At 26.2% G+C, this 18,911-nt stretch overlaps 1 protein-coding gene across 3 annotated transcripts in view; it reads right to left on the bottom strand.

The window, feature by feature from the left end:
• The window catches only part of LOC129987607 (serine/threonine-protein phosphatase 4 regulatory subunit 1-like), a 112,612-nt gene that overhangs the window by 10,654 nt on the left and 83,047 nt on the right, over window positions 1-18,911 (bottom strand). For all 3 annotated transcript variants that reach the window (XM_056095566.1, XM_056095567.1, XM_056095569.1), the window contains 9 exons: window positions 17,570-17,635; window positions 14,380-14,538; window positions 11,933-12,483; window positions 9,183-9,274; window positions 6,317-6,399; window positions 5,807-5,986; window positions 2,833-3,006; window positions 1,621-1,721; window positions 751-871 (listed from right to left, as the gene is read on the bottom strand). In XM_056095566.1, coding sequence (XP_055951541.1) covers window positions 751-871; window positions 1,621-1,721; window positions 2,833-3,006; window positions 5,807-5,986; window positions 6,317-6,399; window positions 9,183-9,274; window positions 11,933-12,483; window positions 14,380-14,538; window positions 17,570-17,635 — 1,527 coding nt within the window. The remainder of the gene's footprint in view (window positions 1-750; window positions 872-1,620; window positions 1,722-2,832; window positions 3,007-5,806; window positions 5,987-6,316; window positions 6,400-9,182; window positions 9,275-11,932; window positions 12,484-14,379; window positions 14,539-17,569; window positions 17,636-18,911) is intronic.

Below are 18,911 nucleotides of genomic sequence, written 5' to 3'. Positions count from 1 at the left end.
AGCACAAACACCCCTGAATATAATTTACTCAACATGCACTCTTTAAAACTGCTGAAGTCAGCAAGCTCTTATGCACCGAGTGGATAGAAATCCTCAAGGCTTACTGCACCTAAATTTCCCTATTATAAATCGACACATGTCAAAAAAATCACTATCAAAATCTCATAGTAAAAACCACTAAAGGGGAAATTTCGGTCTCCTTTGCTCTTCTGCACTTGTATTGTGATGTAAACGGACACAAGTTTCATCATCACTTCTGGTACATAATATGCCTCCCAGATTAAATAGATCGAAATTTTAAAATATATATATATATATATATACACACCTGTTTAACAACTATTGCTTTTCTCTTAAGCTAAAACTCAAAAATCTTCTTTACAATATTTCATCAACATAGACAATGAACTGAATTAGGACACACACACACACACACTAATACTGTTAACATATTACAAGTAAATTGATCAGCTTTATTTAAAGCTTGCAAAGAACAAGAGTTATATACATATAGAATTACTATACATAAGTAAATTAAATTCCAGAAATAGTTTTAAATACTCTAAATCTCCAAATTAAATTAAATCTTCATTTGGAGAATAAATGAAAATGTTGTTGCTTTGATAGTAGAAAATATAAATATTTAGATGCTTTTAAAATTATTTTATATATATATTATCATGCACATAAACCATACATTAAAACAATTATGAAAATCAAATATATTGTAAAAACTAGAAAAGCACTTACAAACTCTGCTGCAGCTAACCTAACAGCAAACACTCTGTCTTGCAATAAAGTCAGGGCCACAGGTAAGAAATATTTTTCAACATTATATGGATTACATAATTTCAAAGTTGCAGAGAGTTGCCTACAGGGAAAAAATTGTTCTCAACTACATACAAAACAATATTAGATTTCAAATATTATTTTTTCTTTTTAAGTAGGTGAAAATTACATATTACATGCAAACCTAGCAGTTTTTCCACTAAATACTCCCAATTTTTAAATTAAGAATTCAACGAAGAACCTACAGAATTTACATTTCAACAATAATCAGGTACTCTGCCTCAGTCTTCTCATTTTATGTCAATGTTTGCAATCCCGTATGCATAACTCTTTCAATGAACTCTTACAAACATGAAAATAATGCATCATTTTGTTACTATTAGTTTCTAACTATTTTACTTAATACTCAAATTATAAAAATAACTGGCTAAAAGTATTGGTTATTTTTAGATAATAATTAAAAGAATTATCCAACAAATACAGCAAATTTTAAGCATATTTTTGAAGAGAGAAATAAATTTATAAAATAAAGAACTTTTCAATAAATATGAATTTAAATATATGATTTTAGTATACAGGAAACTTACAATAAATCCAGTTTTAAGATAAATGAAGAAGCTTCCATTACAAACAAAACATTGAATTTCTAAACTTTTCAAAGGAATATTCTTTATTAAGAAAGAACAGATAATCACACTGAAATAACTTTCCCAGTTATTATAGTAAAACTTATGGATTTAAATTATTTCACAATTCAATAACATAAAATCAACTTGAAGCCTACTTCTTATTCAATTGTTAAATGGTATCTGACATTTGAATCAGACTTACTCAGCAACACAGCATCGAAACCTCCATTTCATACTATCTGCATCATCCAGGAAATCTTCAATGTGAACGAAGAACTGATACCTCTCTTCAGATGGAACATGCTGCAATCAGGAATTTCTCATCAGACACAGGAAAGTGTAAAAAAGGTTAAGAGCAAAATATACCAACCACATAAATCCATACTTTATGTTATATTTGTTTAGAGTTTAAAAAAAAAGCTTCCAGTCACTCACTCTTTCTGATTTCCACAAAGAAACTGATCTGTTCCAAGACCATTAAGAATGAATTTAGAATTAAATGCCTAATTTGCATCAGCATTAAGAAAACTACATTAATAATCACAAAAAGAAGGGGGTGGGGAAAGTATCTAATATAATTAATTTCCATTTACATCTTATATCATATAAAGATAAAATACAATTATGAAACTTAGAAGAGAACGTACTAATGTTCTTATACTGTACATTGCATTTTCTATTAATATCTTTATACATACATATCAACTAAAAACCTATTATCCCAAACCAGAAGAAATTTTTGTATACTGACTCAAGATGTCGCATTTGGTGACGTTCAAAATTCATGTTCAATTTTTCATCTTCCCACCAACTAATAGGTTCCAAAATTTAACACAGGCCTATGATTTTAGTCCCAAGACTAATTCCCAATTCCACTTATGATAGTCATTTCATGTTAATTATTACCTTCACCAATACTTTTGGATTCTAATGGTGGCTTATTATTCAATTTGGACCGAAATTTGATGATAAATAAAATGCTAATTTTCACCTATCTAGCTTTTTGCATTTTTGAGCTATAAGGTTCATATACACACACACAGGTAGAATTCTTGTTAACAGATTTCATCCAAAACTTTATAAAAATCTACAATTATGATTTTAAAACCAAATTGACATTTCTTTTTTAACTGTATTTACTCATCAATTAAGAATTCCAAAAATAGGAACCCCATTGTTAAACTATGTACAACAACCATACTCTGTCCTCTTGGAATTTTTACATACAAGATAGTGAGAAATTGAGGTTGATCATCTTTTCTATTGTGAAATATTCATCCATATGCAATATAGAAAATGCCACACTAATTAAATAATTGTACAAAGAGACACAATTTGTACTTTTGATTCATCAAATCTAATGAAAAATAATAAAGAGCAATTGTATAGCAGTGACATATAATACCTAACTTACCTGCAGAAAGTCTGGTATTTGCAAGACCACACTCTGCCGCACTTCATCAACATCTGTCAAAAACTCAAGGAATTTTGGTAATAAATCTTCCATTATTATGTCGTGGCCAAGCATATTTGCCAACTGAGGTAGAGAAGAGGCAATTGCACATCGATTTCTCCATTCTGAGAAACTCTGCAAAATATACTAAATAAATCTGCTATCTAAAATTTAACAAAGAAAATAATGATAAGAAGTTGATACAGTATATTTTATAACTTGTATATATAGGATGAGCACTAACTCCTTCCTTGATTTGCCATAAATTGACAAGAAATGATGTTTAAAAACAGCAATGGCCTTATGCAGCCCTGCTTTTTTCTTTTTTTTAATCATTGAATAGATGGCACACTTAGCAATGCAATGAATCAAAACATTTTTTTAGCAAAAAGTCATTCATGAAAAGAAAAGAAAAATGCATTTCGTGGCTTCTTCATATTTTTTGAGTTCCAAAAGCGGATGCAATATAATTTGCTAAGGTTAATGATCTTATTACCAATCTCCAATCTTAATATGGTAATTACAACTTCAAAATATAAACATGTACCTAACATAAGTATACCTTTTTTCATATTTTTATTTTGGTAATATAGGAAAACATGTTCATTTTGTATTTTAGTCTACTTTACACCTTAGAAATACAAAATACATAATATCAGTGAATTTCATAACAATAGGGAGGACACAATGACAGAACACAGTTTCTGTTTGAATTTCCTAGACTTTTCCTTGTTCATTCCAGGTTTCTTAAGAAATTTCCATGTATCTAATAATTTCTGATAGATGTTTGCTTTCTTTTCTTTATTTACTGCATAATATGTTCTTAACTGTTAGTGAAAAAATCCCATACTTTTTTTTTATCAAAATCAAAATCAACATAAACTTTAATTTAATGCTAACAAAAAACATTATTTCCATTTATTCAGTTTTTCATAAGCTTCAATTGTAACACTTTTCTTTTTTAACAAACAGTATTAGAAGATACATGCTCATCTAAACCAATTTTTAATCGACCAGTCATTTCTCAGAACTAATGATCAGAATTACTCACAAAAGATGCATCACAAAAGCACATATTCACTAGCAGAGCATTTAAGAATATGATTTGTTTCCTTCCAATAGGTTCTCTCCTATTCATACTGTTCACCAACACAGTAATAGATGGGGAAGAATAATTCAACAGAAAAAAATCATTTACAAATACAAAATGAAATCACTGCATCAAATTAAAAATCATTCAAATACATCAAAATTGCATTAACTTTTAGCTTTCACTGCTAAATTTTAAAAAGAAAAATGTTTTAGAGGCATAAAGTTTAAAAAAGAAAGTATAAATTTCCTTAATTTTTATATAAATTAAAACATGCATGAAAAATGTAGACCTTCATGTTTTTAAATTTTGGGGACAAAAACTGCAAGAAAAAATGTTTTCCTATAATGTAACAAAAAATTAATCTCTTGCGCTTAATATTATTTTAAAATTATGGATGATTTTGTTGAATTAATCGGAACTTTTAATTAAAAGAAAATATTCCCAAATACATACATTCCATGCTGTCTATTAAACTCCATCCACATGAAGAATTTATAAAAAATCATATTAATACTTAAAAAAAAAATTTTTTAATGTTAAGAAAATAATAACATCCAATACTTCATAATTCAAGAAAGATCTCCTAGAAATGGAAGAAAATTGTTTTAAAAGTTATTTAATTACAATAAATTGTTTAGAAATTATAATAATAGTTCCATATTTAACATCCAGTTTAAAAAAGTTTTAATTATTAATGTCCAAAACTCATAGTTTTGTTTTTTGATAAGCAGCACTTCATATTCGAGAGAGAAAAAATAGTTTATACATATATGGGAGGGATGCATGTGTGTGCATGTCTCTATGTCTGTGAATATATTTCTTTTTAAACAAAAGAGATAATAAGGGCAATAGAGTTGGGCCTTATCTAGGCTGCCTTTACTCACAGAGAGTAAGAAAAATTATTTTCACTAATTATGTGGATCACTTGACATCATGAGGGGGGGGGGGGGGAGAACAATATTATATATATATATATATATATATATATATATATATATATATATATATATATATATATATATATATATATATATATATATATATATATATATATATATATATATATATATAACCAATTTTGCTTTGTCTTTTTTTTTTTTTTTTTACAGATGAATGAACGAATTACAATACTGTCAAATTATCACTGCAATATCATAAATATTGCAAGAAAACAGAATAAATAAAAAATTTTAGATATAGAATATAAATTAAGGTAAATGATAAATTAGTTAACAGATACAAAGCAGCAAGCATGATAAGAATCAGAATACATTATAAACTAGATGTACAACAGTTGTTCGTCAGAATTGAAGGAATTTATTAAACATAGCACTGATGATGCTACCACACATGAAATTTCAATCATTCAGACATTTCAAATTAAATCTCCCCCAACCGATGAGGCATGAGCAGAAATATGGATGGTTTTTGTCTATCAGTAAATGATTGATTTCCATTAGTTGCCAAATATCAGCGAATTGTCATGTTTGTATTACTTTGTAAGATTTAATTAAAAAATTCGTTTTAGAGTATATTTACTTGATCTTCTGAAATTCCGTGATGATTCCTGGTTTTCCAAGGACAGCTGACCACCCAAAATAAATATTTTTGATATGTTAAGCAACATATAAATATTTGTTTGTTTTCAAACATTATTCTTTTCAGCTCTAAGCTTAATCTGCCATAAAGTTCACTAATTATGGTAAATTAATATGATTATCATTCTGCTCAGTACAACAGTCATTAAAAACCAGTTTCATTACCTTCAGCTAACTCCACAAAAATGATTATTTTACAGATGATACATAAATCTCTTCTATGTCTATTAAAATTTATTATTACCTGTACATTTTTAGTAACTCTTTGGAATGTTGCTCGAAGGCATGGCCAATACTTTCTTCCTAAAGTGTAAGTAACAGCTGGGAAGCTAAATGCACAAGCAGCATTCAACTGATCATCCTTTATAGATTTGGACATCAAAGCTTCAAAGTATTTCATTAGAATCTCATTGGGTACAATATCCTATGGAGAAGAAAAACCAATACAAAAAATATTGGCATTAACAGATACTATTCATTTCTATAAAAACAAGCTGCATTCAAAACAGACGGGAGGAAAAGGAGGGGAAATACTGCAACTACAGATTAATTAATATTTTAAAAAGAATAATTGAATTTCTGAAATGCTATGGATAAAATTTAACACAACCAAATAGTCTAGTTTTTATTCAAACAAAAAACATTTAATTGAATTTTTGCTTGCTTCCTGATGTATTAGTTTTAAAGTTTCATACACTTTCCAAGATTTTATTACTTTTGGGATCACTTTTGTGGATAAAAAATAGTTACTAACCTGATTAGCAAGCAAATCGTTAGGTGCATTTGTGCCAACACTCCTTCTCCTCTTGTGGAAACAAGAATGTGCATTTTGTTCACCTGTAAAAAATGATTTCATGGAATTTTAATGATTTAAGAATCATTTGAAATATAAAAGAGGACAGAATAAATTTTTTTACATAAAAGACCTTTCTAACTCACTGTCCCTCTCTCCCCTCTTATACATGAACACAATCACTGAAAATGAAATCTTGCCTTTACTTATTATTTCAACAAATTCAGTGAAACAAAGTTCACAGAGATCACAAGAAAAATTTAATTCATCCAAAAATCCAGCTTAGAAATAAAAGTCAAATCCAAAAATGAAAGCAGATATCGAAAAAATAATTTTTAAATTTTAAATGAAAATCTGAAGTAGATTTATTACATGCAATCATTCATTACAACTGATAAATGTCATGGAATAAAAAAAAAAACAATTTCAATAGCTAATCGTAATAAATGAAATCTATCAATAAACAGCATTTAATATTAAAAGAAAGCATTTCAACAAACACTTTTAATAAAAGTATATTATATAATACTTCAAACGTAACTATTGTATGTAAATTATTTAATAATATTTTAAAAAGAAGGTATTTTTATACTTCTTTGAGAAAGTCACCAAATAAATAAGTTAGATGTATTAACTAATGAAATCATTAAATCAGGCAGATTTAGACAAGTTCCACTAGAAAGAAAAAAATTAAAACCTAAGATTTTAAATAAATCAAGGTATGTACACTACTAGCACAATTTTAACATGACAGACTGACTGGATAACACTAAAGAATATGAAAATCGTATTTCAGAACTGTTAGTCACAGATATACTCATGAAAGATACTAAACAAAATAATATGTACAATGGCAGAATGCTTAAGAGTGAAACAATGTATGTTATTTACCAATATCCAAATCAGAACCAAAACAATTTATCTGAAATAAATCGTTTATAAACACATAATAAAAAAAAATAGTTGATTAAAAATGTTAAGAATAATATGATGGGCTTTTAAACAAAAAGATGCATTGTATAAAATTCAGTAAATATTTCACCAATATATTTTTTTAAATCTATCAAAAATATAAAAACATTTTTTTTTTTAGAGATGGAAGGAGTGGAAAAATGAAAAGCAAAATATTGACCCATTTACATCACACATAGAAATGTTAAAAAACTGGTTTTTATCACCAAACTTTTTTTAATGCATTAAAAAATATTTTGAAAGAATAAATTTTAAAAAAATGGCAAGAATGAATTTCTTAAGTTTATGAAGTAATGAGTTTAATCTACATCTCCATCATAATTAAAAAGAATAATGTTAATATGCTTTTAATATAATATGCTTTACAATGCTTTTAATATATATATATATATATATATATATATATATATATATATATATATATATATATATATATATATATATATATATATATATATATATATATATATATATATATATATATATATATATATATAGTTTAATGTAATCCAACACATTTATTACTTTAAAATTCAGAAACATTTTGTTTAACATGTATGTAATTTTAAAATTACATAGAATTAAAAAAAAACATTAAAAGAAAATAATAGGAATAATGCCCATCCAATACATAAAACATTCCATAATTTAGAAAAAGACTCATATTCATAATGATTCTTAATATTCAGAAAGAAAAGGATGCACAAAATAAACAAAACTATGCTAAGAGAAAATAATGTAACATCATTATTCAACAAAAAAAACTTCAGGATATGGAAAAATAAATTAATCATCGCATAATACATATTGACAACAAATTAGTTGTGAATATAAAACTTGACCATTCCCCATTTTGAAGAATTAACTTAAAATATTAAATATACAAATTTAATATACCTTTTTGTTTGGCTTGATGTTTGAGAATAAAATAATTTAAATAAAATTATTGATGCTATTTTCTTCTTAATCTTTACAAAAGAGCCACTAAAGCTAAAAATCATTTCAGTGATGGGAAGCTTAGTTATGCAACCTTTAATGCAGAAGCAAAACTATTTTCGCTAATAAATTTCCTAGAGAGAAAAAGTAGTAATTAGGAATTATCTTTTTTCTCCATTGCAGTATGTCAATGTAAAGAACTTTATATCCCTAAATTATTTTAATTCCGAGCACAAATGCTAAAAGAAGTCTCAATCACAGCTCATCATATGAATGTTGAAATGCTACAAATTATATAAGAAATTAACAATTTTTTAAAAAAAAATATTGATAAACATAACCAGTAATGAACTAAACAGTTGCACCTGCACTTCAGAAATGAAAGAAACTTTTCAAAATACATTACTAATGACTACATATGCACAATTTTGCTTCCTCAGAAATACTAAAACACGTGCAGAAATGCAGGCAAACTCCATTTGTTTTTGTCAATAAATGGTTTATGTTAGTCACCAAAAATGCTTCATTTGATAAACAAATTTTGAGTTCGATTAAAAATTAATAAACAAATGTTTTAAACACAATTTCAGAATATATTTCCCAAGCTTTTCCCTTATTTACTAATTATTCCCAATTTTCCTGATTAATTGACTACTCAGCATATATATGCGCAAACACAAATTTTTAAATATTTAAATTAAAATGAAAAAAAGGTAAGTATTTAATTCATTAAAAACAGTTTAAAAAATGATTAAATTATAAAAACTATCAAATTGATTTCACTACTAACTGCAAATGAAGCAACTTACAGTGTTTTATTTTTAAAAAATGTTGTAATGTGTATTTATAGCTGAATTAAAATATGTGCAGAAACAAAAGTGTGAAAAATTGTCAAAAATAAAAGAAATGCTACACTTACACAAATCTTCTGTTTTAAATGTTAAAATTGATTCTTTGAAAGATGAAGTTACAATCTCAGCATCATCTTCTAATGAGTTATATTTTGAGTCACTAAAAAACAAGAAAAGAGTTTTTGCAGAGAATTGCAGAATAATTAATATAGTTTTATAATACTAACAAAAAAATTATTCAAAATAAAGACATACAGTGCATAAATATTGATTAATTGCCAATTTTCACAAAGTTAAACATTACAAACTATATAAAAATCTCCCTCTCCCTACCCCAACAAACTCTAAATGGGCAATTCTTGAGCTTATTAGAATTTATTTCATATACATCGGAAACGGTTCTTATTTTGACCATAGGACATCTGATTCAAGAAATTATTTTAATGTAGTATTAAAAACTTAATTTTAAAAAAAATTCAAATTTTGATTATGATTTTATTTGTAATATATTAAAAGATTAATCAAACTAAATTTCAGGAGATCCTAATATTTTTAACAATAAATTATAAATGAAAAGAATAGTAATAAGCAAATAGAATAGGAAATTTCTTTTTATGTTGCTTATAAAACCTTATAACTTTAAATGATTAATTGTAGTATATATATATATATATCATGTATCTTGGAAATGGCTCAAACAATTTGGATCATTATTATTATTATTTTAGATAAGGTTTTGCTTTTTAAGTTTATCTCTGTATGTCTTTACTGAAAAAACACAATTTTACACAATTTTTTTTTTTTTTTTTTTTTTGCCATAATTAACTATTAGAATAAGTATATTAACTTCTGCTATGAAGAGTGAGCATTGCAGTATAGTGTTCGGAACAGAACAAATGACGGACAAGTTGCAGCTGCTCTGCTCTTTTTGCTTTCTTTTTTGAAATGCATTTATATTTAATTTTTTTGCCAGCATGAATGACACATGACTTGAGGGTGCCCGTTCCGAATCACTCTTTTTGATTTATTTTCTAACTTATGCATTTATATTTAATATTTTTGCTTTTTAAATTCATGAAGTGTTTTTCACTGAAAAAACATGTGCGGGTTGAAGGTTCGAACTCGCAACGTTAGGGTTCATAGCCGAATAACATAGCCACTAGACAAAAATGTACACTCTTCTCCGGAAGTTGTTAACTGGCTTATAATGTTACCACCACAAACATAATTTTATACAATTTTTTTTTTTAATAACCAACCATTAAAGCCTTTTTCCATTTGTTCTTATGCTAACAATACCATATAGTGCCACCTCGGACATGAGTGAAAGTTCAAAAATATAATTAATGGATAGATAAACTGGAAAATGAATACTGTAATATAGCAAATCGTTTCGAATAACATGTTAAATTAAGTGCATTAATTATTTTTTTATTTATTTAAATGACCAGTTCATATATAGGCAAGATTGAAAAAAATTCATATGTAATCAGTATATGATTCTTATCTAAATATTTCCTCCAATAAACAGGATCCTACAAAAAAAAAAAAAAAAAATGTCGATCAAAGCTAGATTTTTCATATATTATATATATATATATATATATATATATATATATATATATATATATATATATATATATATATATATATATATATAAGCTAACAGTAAGAAAATAAAATGGTAAAGGTACCTCAGAGAGGACATAATAAAAATTTTCCCAAATTATTTTAATGTTTGAATGAGTATAACTGCACCATAATTCAATAATAACATAAAACAGTGAACTACCCATTTAAAATTCAAACATTTTAATAAGTCATTTAAGAATCAAAACATTCTTTTTTTGGAAGCTCACATATGACAGATGTAGATTAGAAGTTCTATTTCTAGTACATTCTTTCTCGTAAGTTTCTAAAAGCAAAAACAGTATTATCTCAATTCAATCAAAAAATAAATAAAACTTCAGCTATTAAGGAGCTATTATTTAAGGAGCTTCAGCTATCATTTTTTATACTTTGAGCCTGCTAGTTGACATTTGCACATTACTTATCAATTAATAGTTAATAGTTTTTACAAACTTAGAACATATACAGTTGAACTTCATAAAATAATGAACACTGACAAAGATATTAAAACATTAACATGGAGAAGTAAAATATGTAATAACAAAATATACAATAAAGCAAATACATATTTTAAAAAATGCTTCAGATGATAGAAATATTGAAGAATTATTACATAAAAATAATTAAAAATTAATCAATCTCAAAAATAATAAAATTTCAAAAACAATGAAATTTGCAATTAAGCAAGAAAAATGTCATGCCTGATTTAATTTAAGAAATAAAACTACCTTGCGCATTAATGTGCTATTTTTTTTTTTTTAAAGTATAAATTTTGTAAGAACTAAATCTACTTTATAACTCCAGTTCTTTTTCTTTCTTTTTTTAAGAATGTGTATTTATATAGTGAATGTGAATGCTTCCTGCAATTAAATTAGGATTTTAAACTTTATCTTAAAATATAAATAATATTAAAATATAAATATTTGTAATAAAAGGTCTAAAAATATGAATAAGAGAAGGTTTTAGAATTAAAAAGGTACTTCAAAGGAACAACAAAGGTAAATTTGAACATTTATAAAACTTTAAGACATACAGTTTTTCTGTTATAAAGTTTATCCTTCCACGACATTCGGTTACATATATCGTACTTTTATGTGCTTTTAAGAACCGCTTTTGACTTGAGAAATTTAATACCAAAAAATAATTTTTTTAAAAATGTAAATGTAAAAAAATAAGCAATGAATCACACCTGTAATTTACTTTTGGATATTGGAGTTCTTCCAGGAAAAGTTCCATGTAGGAAGGGGCTTCTTGACTATCTTGTGCACCGGATTGAGCAGGACTATTTTTTGTCGATTCTTCATTAATGTTCACATCAACGTCAGGTAATGGTTCTCTCCAGAATTGGAAATTATTAAAGGCACTTTCATCATCACTACTAGAATTATTTTTGGTTGTAACAATGACAGAAGCACGTAGACATGAATGGAGTACTGTACTCGCATCACTTAATTCCTTATTATTACTTTTTATTGAGTTAGACATTTTCAAAGAATCCACTGTAGTATTTTCTTTTGATGTAGTGCTATGATCAGCTGGATGAGAAACATCTTCCTTATGATCAATATGCAAATTATCAAGATTTTCTGCTATAGGACCATTTATATTAAATTCCATTTGCTTACTCTCATCAACTTTTACACAATTCAATTTACCATTTTCACACACAAAACCAGTTCGATTTGGATCAGCAAAAGAGCATATAAATGCACCTAAAGATTGATAAGCAGCAAGTCGGACCTATGGAATAAAAATATACAAATGAAAGAAAATCCAATTTTTCCAGTATTGTTAATGAGCTGTTTCATTTACTTAGCAAGAATTGATACAGTCCATGAATTTAAAGAAATAGAAATATGCAATATGGAAGCTAACACCTCAACCCAGACACGAAGCAATACAAAAGATTCTGTTCCGAAATTGAATCTCTCCACTCTATTGGATTACAAATATTGAAAAAGAAATAGAGAATAGAAAAATAATTAAAAAAATAAATACTATGTAAGGAAAAAAAGTTACTGAAACCTTACAAAATTCTAAGATTTTATGAAGATGTTAAAAATCAAAATAAAACTGAAATCAAATGAAACTACTAGATTTTTGAATTGGATATAAAATTAAAATTTTAGTAACAGGATCATATAGCAAATTTAATCTACCTAAGTCATTGTGTTTTTGAGTTACAGTATGAAAATGAACTGAACGATAAATGGTTCAATCTCTAGATGAACTTTGGTTATCTACCCTTTCAATTCCTGAAAATTACCTGAACATAAGCAAGTTATTAACAAACAAGAAAGGGAATGCAAAAGAGAAAATTTATAAATAATTGTATGCAACAAAAATTCAAAATCTGAATGAACTTTCTACAAATTTTTACAGAAAAATCCTATTAAGCAGAAATAGGGTTTGAGACAAGTTTCATGAGTGCTGTATAAGATTTTTGGATTAATAAAAGCTATATTCTCATGTAATAAAAATAGTGTCTGTTGCCATCCCATTTGGAATAAAAACACTTTAAGAATTTTGAATCATTTTCGTTAATTTGTTTTCAAGATGCTGCTTACATTGCTTAACTTAGCATAATTCTCTTTTAATAATTGACAACTTAGTCAAGACAAACTATGTTTTTCAAAGTTTTGATGAAGCATTTGGTAAAATTTATAACTTACCAAAATGCTATGAAAATATAAAGATTTTTAAGTTAAAAGTAAATTCAAATTTTCATTAAAAACTTGCAGTCCAAAAGAAAAAGAGAATTTTTTAACCAAGAAAATAAACATATTCCATATTTTACTATTTTACTTTAATCACAAACAACTATGATTATTTTAATTTTATAATATTCATTTAATAGTAACAATTTTACAGCTTTAATAACAGTACTAGTATAATGCTACAAAGTATTCTACAAAATTAAATTTTAAAATCAATAATTTCACACAAAAGGTGCAAAAACTTCATTTTACACATTTCGAATGCAAACTGTACATTTTTTTAAAAACAATTCTGTATTTAATTCTGTAAATCATTATCATATGATGATTATCAGGGAATATTATATAAGTATCATAAAATAAATTCAAATTTTTGAAATTTTTTTTTGCTATATGCTTTTTTTCTGATCATTGGTATAAAACTTTTAATGAAGAACAAGAGGACATAGTGGTGGAAGGTAGGAGGAGGGAGCTGATATAAGAAGATGGCATGCAGGACAATAGCAGACCATCAATGTCTAAATAACTAAGTGTCCATATCAAATATTATTTTGAACAAGAGAATGTAAATCAAAGAAAATGTCATCATTAATTGGGGTGGATTTAAATATCAACGTATATCTCTTAATTTTACTACTCCCTACAGTCAATTCAAAATGTGATAGTATTAGATTTTCTTATAAGCATTTATTATGCTTATAATAAAAAAGCTTATACTTATATAAAGCATTTATTATGCAAATATAAAAATGTAAGTAAAGTTAAAATATTTGGCAATTCATTTAAGATATTAAAATTCTTATATTAAAAAAAATAATGAAAATATTTTCACCAGTTGTGTGAAAATGTGTAATAGCATGTACTGTACAAATGTTAAATTATAAAAATTAAATATCTGCACTGCAAAAATCACACTCACAGAATTTGAAGAGTCATCTAATAACTTCAGTAATGTTGCAGATAAAACTTCTTTTCTTGTTTTGAGAGAAACGGCATTTGCTACTTCAACAAACACATTAGCACAAGCTTTTCTTACACCCCATGCCACATCCTTACACAAATCAAGAAATGCTGGAAGCTACCAAGAAAAAGTAAAAAATTACTTCAAAGTAAAAACTTAGAAAATACAATATTTTTGGTATCACTACAAAAAAAAAATTATTGCTAAAAAGTATTTACACTATGAATATATAATATGTCAAATAATTGGTTAATTGGTTTTTATGGCGCAAGGACCAGATCTGATCATTCTGCGCCAAACAAATATGTCAAATAAGTAAAACATGTTTAACTCTTAGGATGGATTTAAAATGACTTAAAATATGTTCAATGTCACTGCAACTATAACAGTATCAGTAACTAACAGACCAATGAAACAAACATGCATTCAAAAGTGCAATTTTCTTGTAACACCTATTTTTATCTTTTGTTTCCAAGGGACAATTTCTCTTTGTACATGGAATGCATAAATAAACCTCTGTATTTTTAAAGAATAAGATGTTTTCTACTTGATAATAATGCATAGATTTTATACTGAAAAACAAGTTTTACTTAATTTTAAACGCATATTCCTTAAATTTCTATACTTCGACAGTTATCTTCTATTATAAACAAATTATTATTTTATTTTTTTTAGCTTTGGTAAATGTAAATAAACAGAGCAGGATTCTTTAACTTTCCAAGTGAAAGAAATATTCTCGCATTTGTAGCCTGAATTCTATTTATCATTATTTTTTATTTTATTTTTGCTACTATGCAAAAATTAAAAATTGTTTGGGTTTTAGCATCAGTTCTGTTGCATTTAGCATAACATTCATACATATAAACACATACTTCCTTTTTTTTTTTTTTTCAGAATGCCTTGAATTTTATTTGTTTTGGTAAGAAAACGTTATTTATCAGAAGAGGAAAGTCTTGCATTATGAATAAGGCAATTAGTGGCACAGATGAGAGTAATGATTAATGGCCTCAAAAAGTAGAAATTAAGAGTTTGAGGGAATGTGATATGGATATTATATCAAAATCTGAGTTCACTGTGTGTCTACTTTCTACTTATTTTATATTGTATTCTTAAATTCTTTAATATTCATTTCAAAGATTATTAATATATCTCATTCATTAAAATTTCAGAATAATTTGAATAGGACTTCCAAAAATTATTTCGCAATATAAATGAGTTTTTAAAATATATCATAATATAAATTGAAAGAAAAATATTACCAAATGCTAATGCTAATTTTAATGTATATGGCAGTTAAACTAATAATCTAAATAGGTAACAAAAATTACGAGACTTTATTTCCTTCTTTATTTATCTAAGGCTTAGCAACACAAAACCTTATCCTATGGGATGATTCCTTGGTCCCAAGTGAACATCTAGAATTGACACTCTATCCCGAAAGGGTTAAACATTGAGAGATCTGATACCATAAAGAAAGCATAGTCATAAAATTGGGCAGATCTAAAGTGTGATTTTTTTTTTTTTAATAAAGAAAAATAAATGCCTGAATAAAAACTGAGTCTTTTAAAGATATTACACCTCCTGAATTTTGTTACTTCATTTAATATCTAATAATTGATTAAAAATGCCAACCTAATTTTGTTGCATTAAATCAAAAAAGATCTAATAACATTTTTCTTATAAGCAACCAATGGAATAAATATTCTCAAAATATGCATATATATAAATATTATTCCTATAAACACATCTAATCACTCATATAATTAATTATACTAGATTTCTAATTTCTATTCATGCCAGGAGCAGTAAAATAAGTGATGAACATTAATGCCAAAAAAAAATGCAATGGAAATTAAAAAAATAAAGAAAAAATGTATAAACATTTAGAATGACATTCTGCAATTTGTGTTCCATGCCTCTGCAAAGTAAATATCATATAATCTTTCTCAATCAAACAAAACATTGTAGACGAACACTGAGTTAAAAGTAAAGAATAGAAGAAAAATGAATAACATTTATCAGTGAATAAAATGCTACACTTTTTATATACTTGCAAAATTAAGTGATATAACTTTTCATATCTGTTTATAAACAAATTGATAAAAATAATATATAGTGATTAAGATATGAGGGGGGAGGGGAATTCAAAGCAATTAATATTTTTTCCCTTTATCAGTAACATATTTTAATGCTAAAATTATTATTTCTTGTAAATAATAAAAATATATTGAATTTTTTCTTTCTTTCACTCACACAACAAGTTTCCATTTTAATGCTTGCTATAATGGAGACTCTAGCTCAGCAGTTAATCCTTTTAACTGCTAAACCTGCTATGAATGTTCTATATTAATGAGTTGTTTTGGGGCCAGTCTTTGCTCCAAACGAGAGGAGAAGGATGTACAGCAAGTTATCGCTAAGGATGTTCTAGTTCCTCATTCTGAATTCCTCATTAGAAAAAGAAACTAATCAAAAAATGGCTCATAGAATGCAGGGTCCGTTTAATAGTAAGAGAATTAAATAAAACTTTTAATGTTCGTAAATATTTCTTTGTGGAAAAAAATCCAATTTATATCAAAAAAAATTTCATCGTAAATATTTGTCATGTTTGAAGAAGCAATCAATAATAAAATGTAGATTGTAATTTAAACATTTTTAGATGGTCATATAAATAAAATAACATAATTAAAACATCCACAGAATATCTAAATCTTACATATCTAAATATGGAAACATGTCTTAAACAACAACAAAAAAAAAAAAAAAAAAAAAAAAAAAAAAACATATCTTCCTATGTAATTATTGTATATTAAGCAAAATTTGTATTTTGGATATTATTTCTAGAATACAAATTTATGGATAAATTCCAAGGGGATTGGTTGCATTGCATAAGGCCCACAGTTCAAAGTTCGTTTAATTTTAAGAATGTAGGCAAACCCCTACAAACATTAAAGGTCCAGTAAGTAGTAGATGTTACTAGTTTTAAAATGATATTGTTACTTTTCATACAAAATAATTGAAGTGGCTAAATTTTTTCCCCCTATGGCGTTGGTACCTGCTAAATATTAGAATCATAGCTTTGTTTTTCCTATGTCTGTACATGCTAAACATAGCTTAAAAGAAATCATAGCTTAAACAGAACATTACTTACTAAAGAGGTTTCAGTGATCTCAAGCCCAGCTACTTTACACAAAGTTCCAAACCTCATGGCACAAACCTAAGAGTTATCAATAGATAAAAAGTTTTAAAAATCTGAAAGATTACCAAAAATCAATTATGTTTCACAATATAATAAATTAATTTAAAATACATTATAAAATAATCATAAAATGAATTTCTCAAATTCACCAGAATGTACTAGGTCGAATCAACACAATTTTATAACAAAATTGAACTTGCAACCTAAGATTTTTATAAAATTTGACACATATGTACCATTTAAGAATTTCATTCAACACATATTGATTAAATTTTGATTACAACTACATAAAGTTATTTATAAAATAGTCCAAAAACAGTCAATAGAAAATTCCGATAAGTGCTACTCTTTTTATTATTATTATTATTGGCCAAAGCACATGGAAAAGGGCTGACATTTAGCATTGGTTTACATAAACAATATAAAATCCAAATAAAAACCCATGATACTTTTTGAAAGGCCAATTAAAAATATTAACTCAGACTTTGCCTAATCAAACACAAGAAGAATAAAATGAATCAGAACTGTTCTTGAAAAGTAACTACAATCAAACATTGTAGATTCAAGGAACACAGCAATACCATGTAATCATTTCCAAAATTACACCAAACTTATTAGTGAAATATTTTTCAGATCATTTGTAGGTCTAAGAAAAGTAAGTGTCAAAATATCCAGATACACTTAAGTTAGAAGACATAGGCTGCTTATGTGAAACTGATGGCTTGGGTACATTTTCAGAAAAATTAAGAATTTGACCATGTAAAAATTATTTTTCTTCAATCATTTCTGGGATATCTGAATCATCCCCATATGCAAAAACAATGATATTCTGTAGGTAACAGTATTGGATGTTCTTACAAAAGTGATTTTGCGATTTTCAATGGAAGAAGTTATATTTTATTTGAGAAGGAAATATGCTAAACAAATGTTTCCTTTTCACACATATTTGATAAATATATCCTTAAATTAAATTTAAAAAAATTTACTTACTCTTAACTATAAATTCATTCAGATTTGTGCTTATATTTTTCAGAACAGTGAAAAATAAGTAATCTTCTGTTATCCAAAGAGATACAAAATATAAATGAAAATAATCACCCTACAGGTTTAATTTTTTTTTTTTAACAATTAACACATCATAATCCCAAATTTACATTTATTGAGGTGATTTATAACAACATTAACTATTCATGGCATAAATTTTAATAATTTCAAATATGTATTTTTTAAAATAATGTTAAAATATTCCTTTAGATCTCAAAAAAGTAATTTGTACATTACTCTGCAATATATT

The sequence above is a fragment of the Argiope bruennichi genome, chromosome 10 (genome assembly GCF_947563725.1).
Source record: "Argiope bruennichi chromosome 10, qqArgBrue1.1, whole genome shotgun sequence".
NCBI lineage: Eukaryota > Metazoa > Arthropoda > Arachnida > Araneae > Araneidae > Argiope > Argiope bruennichi.
Note: the sequence above shows the minus strand (reverse complement) of the source record. Positions and strands in the feature narration are given on the sequence as shown.